Source organism: Aythya marila, assembly GCF_965140915.1.
Source record: "Aythya marila genome assembly, chromosome: 11".
Taxonomy (NCBI): Eukaryota; Metazoa; Chordata; class Aves; order Anseriformes; family Anatidae; genus Aythya; species Aythya marila.
In genome coordinates, this window is record NC_139052.1 from 5923303 (window position 1) to 5939810 (window position 16508).

The 16508-nt window shown below is 37.8% G+C and overlaps 1 protein-coding gene across 5 annotated transcripts in view; it reads right to left on the reverse strand.

Moving 5' to 3' along the window:
• Positions 1 to 12907: 12907 nt before the first annotated feature.
• OTUD7A (OTU deubiquitinase 7A) overlaps positions 12908 to 16508 on the reverse strand; it is a 120112-nt gene continuing 116511 nt past the window's right edge. For 4 of the 5 annotated variants that reach the window (XM_082769113.1, XM_082769114.1, XM_082769115.1 and 1 more), the window contains 2 exons: positions 16416 to 16500; positions 12908 to 14496 (listed from right to left, as the gene is read on the reverse strand). In XM_082769113.1, the coding sequence (XP_082625239.1) occupies positions 13063 to 14496; positions 16416 to 16500 (1519 nt within the window). In that variant the 3' untranslated portion in view covers positions 12908 to 13062. The remainder of the gene's footprint in view (positions 14497 to 16415; positions 16501 to 16508) is intronic. The other variant, XM_082769117.1, reaches the window with a different exon arrangement.

The window sequence follows — 16508 nt, forward strand, 5'->3', positions numbered from 1 at the left end:
CTCACCCAAAGCCCAGCCATTTTACAGTACGGCCCCAAAGAAGCTATTATTTACTAGCACCATTTTTCCTGTTCAAATCTTCTTACAGAAGAGATTAGAGACAAGCAGCATAAATTACAATGCTATTTTCAAAACTTCTGTATTGACTGAGTATTCCTCCGGAGTATTTCTGAGTAAAAAGGAAACATATAGCTAGCACAGGCTGAGGGAATCCGAGTGTTTGGATTTTGGTTAGGATGCTAATCAGGAAAGACAACCAATGCTAGATTTCAACACATGCTGCCTTACTTTGCTTTACTGTCCTTTCCCCATGGAAGTCCTGAAGTGTTTCTTGAGTGTAAATTCCAGTTCTGCAAACTAATCTGCCTTGTTTTTTCCTGCAACACTGTTGGAGTTGATATAGCTCTAGAAGGATGCAGAAATCTGATTATACTGAACATATTCCATGACTGTAGCCTCTAAATCGATACAAAAAGAGGACAGATGAATTATTTTGTGTACCACTGCAATAAAGGTAACACAATGCCAGCATCAATCAGCCAGGCAGAGAAGTTTAATATTACAATGTCCTTATATATAAAGACCCATATTCCTTAAAACTAGCATTTAAAGCTATGTCCACAAATAGCTCTACTAAATAGTCCAAGGATTTGTATTTCAAAATATTTTTGGTTCAAATGGCAATCTATTTTGCTTAAGAAACAGATTTATACAGTGCTTTAGACATACCACATGCAGACCAAGATTTTTAGTTGCTACTGTTGAAGGGCTTAATTTTGCATTTCATTTTATTTTTAAGCAAGTTTAGGTACTTACTTTCAGCTTGTGCTTGGGTTAGCAGATAGAAGGATAATTTTCTACCCTTGCACCCTTCCTTCTCTGGCTATTACTCCATCTTCTCTCCCATCAGAAGGATATGTTTTATAACGTGCCTGGACCGTATGATCCTGTGGCTTGCTGACATGGGAGGCGGTCCTGCAACTCTCCTCCCCTTCTTCTGAACTCCAAATGCTTCCTTTGTGCCAGTGCTGGTATTCACATTACCCCACAATGAGCTGGTTTAAGAAGTCAAGTCAATAGAAAACTATCACAAGAAATACTGTTTTGTAGGCACTACACTGTCTGACATAGAGGAAGCTCTCTTACATGGGGAAGCTCTCTCAGTTTGCAGTTCTTCAAGTTGCACACTGATTTCTTTTCTTGTGACAGAGTCCTAAACCTTCTTCCCTGTCTGGTAGCAGTGTTTCCCTGACTGCTGGTCAGAAGATGGAGACAGATGTAAAGCTATTAAGCTTCAGAGGAAATTTTCTTTGAACATCTCTACTATTTGTTTTGGGAAGAGCAATGATCTCCGAGCAGCATTAGTGCTCTTCTAAGCCATTCCTTCTGTAATACTCAGCACAGTTAGTCTGGTCGTATCAGTCAAGAAGACTCTTCAGCAAATGCATAGATCTGAGCAGTTCCATAACCCCTGCTGATCCTTAGCTTCTTTTCTGCCTATTAGGTCCAGTACATTTGCATGAGGAATAAAGGAAATCCTAATGGCAGGCTGGCACATTAATAGATGGAAGCACATGGAACCTTTGAGAACTGCAGAATAGGTAGGTGTGTTGAAAGATTTTGATTTTTGTTTTGGAAATTATTTTATCACTGATTTATCCCCAATTCAAAGAGGTTGTCAAACAACAACTACTGAAGGTAATGGTGTACTGTGAACATAGGCAAAATAATGAAGTGGTTAAGATGGAATTTTAATCAAGAATGAAAGAAGGGTGAAATAAAAACAAAACAAAACACTGTATTGTGTTAGAGAAAATAGGCCCTTTCAAAACTTTTTAGCTTACTGGAAAAGATTAGGTGTTTAACTGATCAAACATTTTGCCACCAGTCCAGTGTCTCAAAGGAGGGCCAGCCCTACACTATCATATAATTTTATCAATCACGGGGGAAAAGTACTTAAAAGAATTACTATCAAAAAAATACATGATAGGGTGCTAGTACAGATTGCTCAGTAAAAATCAAAAACCAAACAAACCATATGGGCTTGATACAATAAAGATTAAGTCAGACATTTAGGAAAAATTAATGCACACCCTTAGCTACTCACCAGATGGAGGTCTTTAGCTCAGGAAGTAAGAAATCTGAAAAAGACTAGGTCAAAGAGCAACTGAATGAGAGTTCTTTGCACATCTTATACCCAAAAAAACTAAAAACATCTTCGAGAATAAACATACAATGTTTTCTGTTAGGGAAGCTGGTACTGAAACTTAAAAACTATCAATTCTTACATGGAGTCAGAGACTAATTCAGAAGAAAGGCTGCAATGATTGACTCACCTCCTACCACAGCCTGCAGCAGGATCTGTCTGAATTAACTCTTGTTGAATCTGGAGTGTGTTTTAGAAAAAACCTGTCAGTCTGATTCAGGTACCTACAAATCAAGGGAGATGCTAAAAAGCTGGAGGAGAGTCAAAGCATGGGCATGGGAAAGGTTGTAGAACTGGAGATACACCTTTGCAACACCCTTGGAAAGCTCAGGCTATTTAACTTGACACAGAGATGGTTAAGGAATGGCCCCGTCACAGGGTACAAGCACTCCAAGGGCAACAAACTACTCAGGAGTGAAATGAGATCCAAAGGCAGAAGCTTACTATGCAAATTTGTGTTAGAAACAAAAGTTCTTAAATAAATGGTTAATTAATGAATGGTCATTTCTAGGCCTGAATTTCCTGAGGAGAGTAACAACTATCACAGCCCAAGGTGTTGCAGCAGTCCTTGCATGGGAGGGCCTTGTGCCTTTAGAGCCTAGGAGCTCAGAATACTCCATAAAAACTAAAGCTGAACAGGCCTGACAGTGCCTGATTTCTGGCTTTTGCCAATTACCTAGTTTATGCAAATTAATCTTGAAACTGAGTGACTTTATGGCAACAGAATGGAAGCTTGTGACGAGCCAATTATAACCCCACTGGTTTGCAGCATGCTCCCTGCACGCTCCTCTTCCATGCTTCAGCGTTTCCCCAGCATAACGCTGAGGAGAATGCATAAAAAGCACAAATAAGAATTCAAGCAAACAAATACTTTAGAAATAAATTAATTTTATTGAATAGGCATTATAGCTTCTCTCAGTTTCAAATAATGGAGAAGCCAACTCACACAGATTACAGAGCTATCAGTTACTTGGAGTAATCTTTCATAAAAGAAAGAAATTAAATACAGTTCTGCTATAAAAAGTGCGACAGTTATAACTGGAAGTTTTTCAAAACATAAGCAAGTTTTACTAGCTATTGCAAAAATTGGTTTAGTGCTTAATACTTTACAAAGTAACAATCCAACTGCTAAAAACAGCTCTTACACATCATCTTTGTCAAAGTATGGATCAGATTAAAAATGACATTTAAATTGAATTAGAATGAAAACTGTATGTAGAAAAGGTTCTCAAGAACTCACACGTTTCACAACAAAAAATATTAATTATCCTTTAACATTGTTTAATGCTCGCTTCATTTGAAAAATGGATTTAAACATGTGGCAGCTTAAAAATGATCAAGTGTTTTCTTTGCAGACAAAAGTGACTGCAACCAATAGCATCTTTAAATTATGAATAGGGAAGGCAATGGAAAAAGATAAATTCACTTCATTCATACACCATGTTTTGCATGAAAATTGTCAAATATGGAGAAACCTGTAAAGTCACTTCAGCTTTAAATAAATTTCTGATATATATACTTTTTTTTTTTTTAAATCCAAAATCAATCTTTGCTAAAATAGTATAAACTTACAGAAGACAGTAAGAAACTCAAGCTCTGAAAAATAAGAAAGGTGGTGTGCCTACCAGAAAGTTGAATTCTGAAACCAGGACACTAGCCAACAAAAAAATAGCGAGTCTTCTTTATTCCTTGTTAACCTTACTTAAGCTTTGGTGAGAGCCAACTATCTTTCTTTGAAACATGGACTGAAGTGACAAATACATTTATCATACATTTCTTCGGTTTTAAAAATGCTGACTTTGCTAGGTTATTAGAAAGGGTCACATTACCTGTCCTCATTTTTACAATTAATTAGCTTTGGTTATATAATTGAACAGAGACCTTTTGTTAATGAGTAAATGAACTTCTATAAACTAAGAGTGTGACATCCATGCTATTTCAAATCTTTGTGCAGACAAGCCGCTCCATATGCAAACTTAACATAGAAGAAAAATCTGCCAGAGGCTTAAAAAATATCCTGCACAAATGAGAAGAAAGAGCTTTAGGACTTGGCTAGGGAAGTAGAATGTGAAAGGAAAAATATTAGCAGGTAGCAAAATAACATATACAAGCAATTTGGGGAGGGCACATTATATAGTATAAAGTTGTGATCAAATCACTACTCGTCCCTTTTGTATACCTTTTATGTAAAGTACTTTGGATTGTCCTACAAAATTTGCCCTTATCTGAGAAGCATTGGGTTGTAACAACACTGGACTGTGTAGGATGCACACATAAAAAAGTATACCGAATGTCAGAAATACATGTGAATTGCATTGATCTTTTTAATGCTTCATTCAACTGTTCCCATACAAAAATGTCAGTCACAAGAATCAAGGAGGAGGAACAAGGCCTTCCAAGGAGAACAAAGTCTTTCAGCCATGCAACAGTTAACTTCAAGATGTCACAAAAAGTTTATAACAGTAACTTACTACTTGAAATTGAACAATAAAGCTCTAGATTGATCCCAACAGGAACACAAGAGCCATACAGTTCTGAAAAACTGCATCACAGCTGAATCATGGTAAGGCTGGCACATTACAAACACAACATGGAGTTACCAGGGTAAGAACAGTGGGCTTGAAAAACACATGGAAGTAACTGCTCCTCCCCGGGAAAGAGCACAGACCTAACCTACATGATTTGGACAGAGTTTTCTACAAAACTCAAAGCTGGCCTATGGTCCCAGCTGTGGCTGGGAACTCCTCAATGTTTAGGTTTGAGTGTCTAATTCCATTCATTACTTAATCTGGGCTTAAATCTTGTTTGTTCTCCTTGGTTTGTGATGAATGAACTGAGATTGGTATCATGTACATGCAAAGCTCCTTGAGAGGCTCCACGGGAACAGCGTTTTCTGTACTGTACATGCACTTTGTGCATTATACAAAGGCTGTATTTACAGTACTCGGAATCTTGAGCAACAAAACCAAAATCATTCCTTCATTTTTGTTAGTATTAAAACATAAGTGCATACAGTTTGCAAAGTTGAGAGACGAGCGGTTCTATTACGCCCACATGGCTGTGTTTCAGTTCATACCTGATTGCAAACCCATATTGAAAGGAGACATAGGGCACACTTTTAGCCTGAGATGCTACGGTTTGCTGCAGCATCTCCTGCATATTTTACCCAAAAGCATGGGGAAGAGGCTTTGTGTTACTCAAACCTAGAGGCAAATGACAACAAGGCAGTGTTCACTCCATCTGTACTGCGGAGATACTGTTTAGACACCACCATCCAGAAGGAACTGTATCTGTTTCAGCTAGGCTGGCCGTGGCTCTCAGGCTCCTGACACACTGCCAGGCTTCATTGGGCAGAATTTCTATGCCAAAGGATTCTAATTTTATTCTGTGGCAAAGCACTTTCATGAGATTTACCTCAAAAGGTGCCTTTTACCTCTCAGTTGTCTGAGAAGGAAAATGCAACTCCCGTATAACTCCATTTTCATGTTTACATTGATTTTCCACACAAACAAAGAACTGGGTCATTATCATACAAGCAACAAGCTTTTTTTCTTTTCTCTTCCCTTTTTTGAATTTCCTGCTTTAAAAAAAAAAATCATTTGAAAGGGGAAAAGGAAAAATTAAATACACAGCTCTCACAGAGAAGCATCTTAGGCACTAAGTCTAGTTCTAACAGTGGATCACACTTTTGCAATTTCAGATGCTCCTGCCATTACAATAGCATTCACTTAATGAGAGAAGCAAACCTGCCATTGTTCTCTCCATTCCTCCCCAGTAGTGAGCTTCTGCATCAAAGTAAGAGGCTAGAGTAGATGCAGAGATGAACAGCAACACGTTTCTGTGCTTTCCCAGAATACAGGAAGATGTACATAGCTTCCAGTCTTCACAGGAAATAGTTTTTTGATAAAACAACTGTTTTCCCTTGTTTAGTACTTTGGTGCCATGGTTACTACACTACCCACCATTCGACTATTTTTACCCTTGTTGCTTTTTTTGACCAAGGTTTTCTGACACACTGACGGTTATCAACAAATTGTAATTTTTTTAAAATAAAAATGTCTTCAAAAATGACAGGTTATTTAGATGAGTATGCAGACCCTTATGCAGACTACAGCAGGCTAAAGTGTTTTACTCTCTTGGCTAAATGAGGAAGTGGGACGGAGGCTGCATCCAGTTAAGTGACTCTCAGTCCCCAGAGAGTCATAATTTTAAGGCTGTTTGGAACCCAGTGGCTTTTACCCATATTGTGTTTTCCACAGTGCAAAATGTGCATCAGCCATTTCAATTCACTTGGTACAGTACATGCATTCAGGTAATGGGAGAAAAAACAGCAATCAGAATAGCATATCTACTTCAGAAGGAAAAAAAAAAAAGTAATCATGATATCCAAGAAAAAAAGGTTTATATCCCTCCCCTGCCCCAAATCAGTGGAATACCCTAGGCCTGTTATGAATGCAGTAGTTAAACGTACAATGATATGGTGTTTTGGTAGAAAGCAAGTCTCTCCATATTCAAGCAATCACCTTAAGAACAAGCCCAATTATTTGTTCATACATGGAAAATCGCTGAAGATGAAATGTAATTTCCATTGAGTGAATGGAAGAGTAGAATATTAAAGAAAAGCCCTGAATGTGTGTTGGAGTGATGCCCACTTGATTTTCTGAAACCAAGAAAGAGCTTGTGCTCCCACAGAAATTGCTGTTCAGTAACATTAAAACCTGTATGTCTGTCTATTCATTAGGAGAAACCTAGATGCAGAATCCTAACATTAGGCATCCAGATTTGACATTTTTGGTTGCAGTACATACCTTAATAGGAAATTCTTAAAACAAACAAACACCACCCCACCCACCCACGCCCAACAAATCAAATCATAGAAGTTATGGAATTTTAAAAGCTATACCGACTCCCACCTTAACATATACATTAGTTTGCAAAGCCTTTTTTTGCACACTTCACCATTAATCAATATGTACAGTACAAAAAAATATTTAGGAATGAAATCTGAACACTTTAATCTGCAGGGAGACAACACATTTGATATATATATCAAGACACGATGTATCTGCCAATTAGAGGATGATATTTATATGATCTAGAGTGATTTTCTCCCTACACATGCTAGATGATTGCACTGATTATTAATTCTTGATATTCATTTGGAAGGTATAATAAATCCACTGTTCTTTTTTTCAGAAAAGGAAAATAATCCTAATTCAGTGGATTCAGGGTGTGTTATGAACGTCCCAAGTCAATTAATATCTGCGCAGAAATGTTTCATTTGGTAAGAAAACTTTCCAGATGAATGTTTATTCAGAAGCTGCTTATAAAAGTGGCTACTTGTAGGGACTGGAAAGAAGAGTGGAAGGAGACAGGGAGCAATAGTGTTGTACCAAAATATATAAAGAAAAATTTAAAGCTTTTCAATTAAAAAAAATTGTATATTCAACTCTCATTAGACATAGATGTGCACAACAGACAGAGCAGTTAGAAACAAGTACATTTTTACAAAGCTTTCTTTTCATGGTTAATTTCTACCAGCACTTTGGAAGGTAACCTACTAAAATGATGACCCTGTTTATAATAAAGGCGCAAAATATTGCTCTGTAGCATATTTTGAAAATAATATAAAAATAATTTCTATATTACAATTTAAACTTGGCTTGTAAAATTCCAACATAATACAGCCTTAAGTCTACAAACAGAACATACTTAGAAACACCTTTGTGGTTTTTTCCTCTCATTTATAACAATATAGTATTTTTAGTCATATACACTGGAAATTAATGTGCAAATTAAAATCAATATTAGTGCCTGTTATTGAAATAATTTAAATTCTATGCTGTATACCATTTGGTGATCCTCTATGTAAGCTGCCATACCTTAAAAGAAATATGCTTCAGGTACACTGACAGAGACTTAAAATACATTAAGCTGAAAAGCCATCTACAATCAGCATCAGTTATTTTGCTTTACTGGACCTACGTTTATTTGAGATTATTGTGGTTTCTATCAACATACGGGTTTCTAACTGTGCAAAAACATTCCCAGTGTTATGAAGACCTTACTCCCATACTAGCTCATACTCTATTCTCACATCCAGCTTTCAAGCTGTGCGTCTGTGAAGCACCTGGTTTAAGGCCCCCACTGCTGACAGCATTCTGTTCACAGATTTCAAAGGACAGCAGATTTCATCCAAGAGGCCTAAGGCATCCCCCTACACCTCAGGCAAAATTCTCATCGATTCTCTCACTGGAAGAGCAACAACTGGCAGCCTGAGGGGAACAAACACTGGCTAAAGGGCTCAGGCCTTGATCCCACAAACATTTATGGTAAGTTTCTTAACAGTTATGTTAAGTTTCTGAAAATGTGCAGTCTCCTTGACATCAGGAAGACTATTCATATTGGTGAAGTTGAGCACCAGTGTAATTGCTTGCAGAATCAGAGTTGGAGGGCAGTATTTTGTCAGATCCATGCTGTGCATTTTTTGATATCTACACATTCATCATCACAAGAGAAGTAGATTACCCTGAATATGCCTGTATGTACAAGGACTAATATTGCCTCAGCAGACTGCTTCGATCTGCAGTCAAATGGTGCACAAATCCACGTTAAGCATCTCTCCTCAACGCTTTCTGTATCAAGTACCACTGCTCATCTCATGAGTTTTGCAGTTTTAGAAAAGACGACTCTGAAGACTTCACTTGGCCTAGTTAGACTTATTAAGAAGTAAGCAACACAAAACCTTCCAAATATAGCATCTTTCTTTAACTGATTCTTCTTATGCTATCTTTGACTTGGGAAGAAAGGACCAAGTGCTAAAGAAAGCTGGGTCACGCATTATATTCCATTGCACTTATAAGGCTCAATGAACTATATTAGCAAAAGATTAATCAATCATTTTAAAATCCAAAACATCTTAAGTTGGTTTTGATAATCTATGCCACCTTCTTCTGAATGAGCTGCTTGTTAGCCACTTGCAAGTGATACCCACATCTGAAAAAATACTTGTAAAGTCTGGCAATATATTTATTAACTCTTTATAAAGCATTTTAAACGAAACTTTAATATAAAGTGTGATTGAAATATATTACATACTAGAAGCCTCCTCTGTTATGAGCAGACCTTTGTATCCAAGTTTAAGAACAAAGTAAAAAAAAAAAAAAGTTTGCATTAAAAAAAAAAGTTTGCATAATAGATTTAAAGACTTTTTTAAAGTAGAAAAATTGCACACACACACACATTTGAAAAATTCCAGCTTCTTCCAACCTAAATATCTCCTAGTGATTTTGTATCTATTCTGGGAAGGAATAGCCTACCCAGGATTTAGTCTGTATTTTGGAATCTGGTAGTGTATCAAGGAGAAAAAAAAAAAAAAAAGCACACACAATTGCAAAAAGAAGCATGTGCATTGCAGCCACTTGAGCTAACAGAAGACATGAACAGGGGCTCCAAAACCAAAAGTGACTTCTGTACAGCTTGGGCAAATTGGTAACTAACAAGCTCTGAAAGGTAGAGGGGGTAGATCAGGCATGGAGATGTACTCACTGATATGTTTTCAACATAAGAAAAATTGACACAAAAGAACAGTCAAAGGTTAGCTATTTAGTGCAAGAACAAAATACATTTGAAGATTATGCTTTCTCACAGCCAGATAAGGAATGGCATGATTTCTTTCGAGGCTGGTGAATACAACTCACAAAGTTGGGAATTCTCTCTGAAAAAAACAGGTAGGAAATAGCTTTTGTAACTATAGTCTGCTTTTAATGGGACATTCCCTTCAGAAGGAAACTGTTCCTGTGTATCTGGACTGTTTAATTCCAAATATGGTGTCCCTGGTAGAAAACTGACACAAATAGAGATGCATCTGCTCAGAATTTAAAATAACAATAATAATCATCATCATCATTATCATCACAATAACTCTTGGGGGGAGAGGGGAAGAGAGGAAACAACTGAGGAAAAGACAGGTAAGATTTTAACTGAAAGAAGTTCTCAAAGCAAGCAGGAATATTTAGCAAACTTTTTATAAAGAGTTATCAAGAAAAGGACTCTGAGGAAACTGGCACAACTAAAAAGTGTTCTATCATTACATCATGTAATTATTTTTTTTTAAATGAGCAAACAGTAGTGGTTAATACTTATGGGAATATTTGAGTGACTAAGGACGAGAGTAAACGCTATCCTTTATAGAAAAGCCTATTGTTATTTGGAGGACCAATTAATTTCTCAAAATAATCTAACACAGTCACAATCTCTATTCAGTAATTTAGATGCGAGTCATAATCTAAATATTAGCCTTCTGCATACTTATTTGTTTTGGGAATATTACATCTTTAAAACATACTATAGAAACAACCCCTTTGACAAATGGGAACCAGCAAATTCTCATGGTAATTTCTTGGTTTTACATATGTGCTGTTATTTTTCTCCTCATTCAGAAAAGGATACAACTGACTCAGATACATGGGCTGGTGGAGTTTGCTGCTAATGTAAGACTTCTTAAGCACAACTTCACACAGAAGTATTTCTCTGAGTATCAAATGCTACTGCTACTCTGACGGTTTAAGAATTCCTAAATACCCGAATAGTTCTTCATTTGATGTTTTATCCTGTCAATTTTATCCATCTCAGCAGCAAATACAATCAAATACGATGTTTGATTTAACATAATGTGACTTGCTTTAACATAATCTGAAATCACAGATTTCTTTGGCAATGAAAATTTGCATGTAATCACAACAGTTAACCAAAAAAGGACACTGTTTACCAGTGTTTACAACCAGAGACATGGGATTTAGAATCTGCTTACCTTAAGCAAAGAAGTCACATTGAGTTTTAACTTTTCATTAACCTCACCAAAATTGCCCTTTTATGTATGACTGCAAATTTAGTGACATCCAGTGTATGCTCACTATACTACAAGAAATATGAAGTACAGGTCTGGATTCATGGAACAGCTTTTAGGACTTCTTAGAAGTGGCTAGCAGACTTATTTTTAAAGCATTCTTCAAATCTCCCATCCAGCAGAAAACCTAAACATATGGTCAATTTTAAGCATATGCTCAGTTTCACAAATTTCTGTGGTACATTACCAAACACCTATGAGCTTTTCCTGAAAGCAAGTGAGCATCAATATTAGATTGTGCATCATCTTTCACAGACTACTTCACGCTTAGCTTCAAGACTAACTCACATTAACTGGACACAAGTCAAATGGCATCACCCATGCAAAGAATAAAAATTAGGGTACAGAAGGAAAGAATGAGAAATGATTCCTGGGAAAGAATCTCTTTTGTGCAGGCCAGAGAAGTGCTATTCCATAATGTGTAAGGTAAAGCTCATGTTCTGCACCTTTACTTGGCAGAGCAAGTAGTCTTGAAGGCAACACTTCACTTATTTGTGGAAAATGAGATCTTTCTCAAAAAAAACCCATAGGTAGACAGTAGATGAACCATTGCTTTCAAGTGTAACTTCTTATTATATTCTGTCAGTAGGCAGTAGAGGGGTGTAAAAACTGCATATGCTGTTATCAGGAAGACTTGCTAATTTCATACATCTACTTTAACAGTATTTCTGGTGTGTTTTACAGAAATGTTTCTATGAACAAAGTTGTATTTTCAAAGGGACTCCAAAAACTTACATAAATATTTGGTTTCAGACTTGTGCAAATCTGCACTAGGAGGATCATACTTGGAGGTACTTTATAGCCATCTTGGAGCCTCCTGGCAGATAAAGAACTCACTGCAGGAGACGACTAAAAAAATAGGGAGAGTCAAGTGTTGTCAACAAATGCTCAGAAGTAATTATGTCGGCAACAACTAACAAACAACGATGTTGGAAAAGGAATAAATAATGATTAACCTCATATAATGGTTAAGGGAATCCACTGATGCGATACATTTTTGGACAAGCAGTTCATTCAGCACTAAACTAATCCTAAATTTCCTAGCTAGCCATCAAATTTTTCAAACCTCATTTTTCTTATTTTAATATTTCTTCCAATTTTAATAACAATGAAAATAGAACTGAGATTCCAGTGCCCGAAACCATACTACGTGTAGGGTTTTTTTTGTTTGTTTTTTTGTTTTTTAGGAAGTGAAGTCTTGCAGGTCATAATGTATCTTTTATAAAACTTGTTTAAAAAATCAGTAGAAATAAAATTGGCTCAAATCTACTTTTTCATGGAAACATAGAAATAACTGGTAAGAACTTAAAATTAGGAAAAGCTACAGCCTTCATGAATTCAGACCTTTCACTTCCAGTTTCCTAGAATCGTTCCAGACTAAAATTTCAGACTAAAGTACAAACATTAGTAATAATGTAATATGCTGCCATGTTAAAAATGTGCATTATGCAAAACCCACTACTCTCCTGAAGGAAAAAAAAAAAAAAACTATTAAAAATTTAACTTTTACTGAGGAAAAAAAATACTCTCATAATCACTATAGAATTTCAAATGTTTACAAGGCAGATACTACCCTACTGCAACACCACATCTCCAGTATTATGACTTTCCCCTATCATACTACTACCTGAGTGATGTCAGTGTAAATTCAGGCACCATTAGTAAATTTTTGACCAAACATATACACAGCACTGACAAAGAAGTAAACAACCCTTCAGCTTACCATTATATGTAAAAAAGACACTGACAAAATGGAAAATAATATATATATTTTTTTTATGATAAATTAATCCTATTATTTCCTCATTGCCCCGGAAAAGCGAAAAGCTAGACACTAATTTACTCATCAATCCTTTATTCTTTTTGTAAGGATTCCTTTTACTGCAATTCAACACTGTTTACTTTGTAAGTAAGAAAATGATAAAACTAAATAGTCACAGAAGAATCCTCAATGCCTGTGTCCCTTGCTTTCTCTCTCCCTGCGCTTCAACTCTTCTTTGTAGCAGTATGAACAGTAATTTTCAGTCTCAGGACGACCATAAAAGGAACAGTTATCCTTCTTACAGCGGTTCTGCTGGATGGGATATATTGGGCAAACTGTGCTTCTGCCTTGGTTTTTATCATTGTTCAACCAGGTCTGAGGAGCATCCTCATCAGCATATTCTAAGCAGTCTCTAATATCGCCGGTATTGAATCCATTTGTGTATGTCTGAGACTTGTGTTCAGTAGGCATGGCATAGCTCAGCGATTCCACTGTGTTCACTGTACGGATTCCAGATATCCGGGCTGGGCTGTAGCTCTGAGAAGACAGGGATCTGTTCTGCTGGGGGTACGTGGCACAGGTTTTTAAGGTGCCGACAACTGGCTTGTAGGTATCATCTTGGAAGCTCGATGGCTTGGAGTTGACATCATGCAGATGGATGACGCTTTGCCTTTGAACAGGTGGTGTATGGCTATAGTGGGCAGAGACTGGGATGGGGCCGCTTCTCTTAGCACCGTTACTAGGTGAAGAAAATGACCCAGGTGTGGGACTAGTGCGATCTTTAAATTTTAAAACCAGTTGAGTTGTATGGCTTTGAGGCAAGACAGGTGATGCCCTATCCTGAGGAGATGCTTCTAACTTCTCTTTTGAATATGCTTCTGGCTCCAGTTTCTTGGTAGAGGACCCATTCAGTGCAGCCTTCTTCTCAGCATCCTTTCTTTTCTGTTCCTGCTCTGCATTGAAACGCTCCTGTGCGCTGGTCAGGTAATAACCTATCATCTCCTCGTGGAACTGATGCCTATGGCTGGTCAAAAGAAGGCCAGCAAAAATAAACTTCCGTTCACCCTGCATGGCAGCTCTCAAAATATTGAGGCTGAGTTTCACATCAGTGCTGTACTTCCATGGGTCAGACTGCTTGTCGGAGAAAGATTTAGTGTTCATCTTCTCAATGGGTGAGTTGCTAGCTCTGTCAGTAGGAGATGGAGTGGTCTTTTCAGATGGAGAAGTGCTTGCAGACTGTCCAGATTCCTCTTTGCTCCCTTTTCGAGACTTAGACTTCTTCTCTTTGACTTTCTCTACGGTGTCACCATTTTTCCCATTTCCTGAATTTGCCCTGCTCATTTTACCATGCACCAGGCCTCCGAGACCACCCATATTCTTTTTCAGTTTAATTCCCAGGCTTTTACTGAGGCTTCCTATTTTATTGGCAACTGAATCCGTCCTGTTTTTGTCTTTATCTTTCCTCTGTTTGTCCTTTTCTTTTTCTTTACTGTTTTTGCCATTATTGCCGTTGGAATTACTACAGATGGAATCTCGGTCCGAGTCCATTGAGTCAGCCAGAGACTGAACATCTTCCCCAGCTGAAGCTGTAGGGGATTCTGGTTGAGCCAAAGGGGCCTGCTATGGAAAATTAACTATAATTAGGTACAGCAAAATCAGTTTCATATAAGGAGTCCATGCAAAAAAGACAAATCTAATATAGACTTTGACATTGATTTTAAAAGCCTACTTTTTAATTTACACACTGACATTTTAGACTTGTTTCTTCACTTATTTGTCTGTGCTATCTATCTTGCTTGATCCTACAATCCTGGCTCATTTCAAGCACATTTGTAGAGTAGAGGTCAGTCAGCCAGATGTTCTGTGAAAATCAGTGTCTGAATAACAGAGAGAGGCAAGTTAGTGCTCCTGTCCAGGGGTCTGCAGCTCAGCTTCCCTGGTTGCGTTGACTAGCTGAGCGGCTGACCAGTGTATAGAGCTCAGCCACTGCACTGGAAGCATCCTCAATGCTTGCTGCCTCTCAGCCAGGCGGGAGACAGCCTAGAAAGAAACTGCTACCACTGATGGGAAGGAAGCGAGGTTCTGCTGAAAGCTGTGAGGGGGATGCAGCACACAAACCTGTCTGCAGTAATATTTCAAAATTCACAATGTTCACAAAACACCTTACATAAATTAATGTTCAGGTTCCTGTGCATGAAAACTGAAGTTACAATGCCCCAGAGCTAAACAACTTGCCTAACATGTTAAATATTAAACTTAAGCAAATGGACTGAAGAATACAATGAGATATCTATTAGTTCTTTATCTATTTGTTCTTACTGGAAATACAATGCAGGTAAAACTGATGTAAGGAGCATGAGTTCCAAGTTACGTTTTAGGTAAGGTGATAAAGCATCTTCTTGAAAATGCAGTTACAAGGATCCTAAGAACTTTAAAATTTGGCTGCATTTATTTAGTCCTGCAAAATTTAGTCTTGCATTCAAACATCATGAAGCTATAATCTGCTGAAGTTAAGTTCAAAACATGCATACAAAACATAATGAAGTAGGATAGCTCTGGAGATGTATTTATTTCCACTACAGAAATGCGTACCTCTTGTCCCCAAGTGCTTAGATGTTGTTTCTCTAGAATCCCTGAGCACCTCGTCAACCAGCTGGGAGCAGAGCTGTCACTTGGCAAAGGTGGAAATGAATGCTGAAGTGACTTGCCCATGCTCGCATGGCAAATCCAAAGCAGGGAGAGGCAACCCCAGTCCCACAGGTTTCAGGTTCACAGTTTACAATTACAGGATCATTTTGCTTCTCCTTTTTCTGATGTGGTGGCTACCACATTAGGGTGAAACTGTAGAAAAATGGATTTTTTTCCCCTCCTGCAGCTTGTTAAATCCTGTCTCCTTTTGTGTTGTGTTCCTCCTTTCAAATACCATCTGTGTAGGCTGTCTAAATCACCTCCATCCTCTCCTAGCAACCTTTTGCCTCTAGACTAACCTCTCAATCTATTCAATGTAATTTGCAGAGAAATTTGCAGCTGACAAGGTGCCAGCTGGGCACAGTTCTAAAGCAGTTTTCTGAAAGAACCAGGCTCCAGTTCAGTGCCAGTCTGCGGCCTTTTGTCAGCCACTCTACACTGGGAGCTGTCCAGGAGTCCAAATCTGTTCTCAAAAACAAAAAAGACGAGGGACTGGTGACATAACAGTGGCACCAGGAGAGCAAGCCAAAGTTCTGAGAAAACTGGTGAGAGAATGATTGTTTTAAGGTTTTTCTGAACTGAAATAAATAAAAGAAAGATAAAGCTAGAAAATACACTTCAGAACAGAAATACGAGTTGCAAAAATGTACAAGTAACTGTTTTAAAAACAAAAACCTAGAAAAGCTGCAAGCCAGATGGCAGTGACAGCGTGCCACAAGTGACTTGTCTCTGCTGCTAGGACACTAGGTGGTTCTAGGCAGCTGGCCAGTCCATGCAGCCTACTCCACACAACACCCTACTGTACCTCGTTATCACTGATTTGGTTTAAATTAAGGAAAAGTTTACCTTACCCGTGTCTCAGATGGTATGCGTATCCATGTTACATTCATATAGCTGTGCAGAAGATTAAGCTTTGCCTCGAGAGACAGAATCAAACTAAGGAT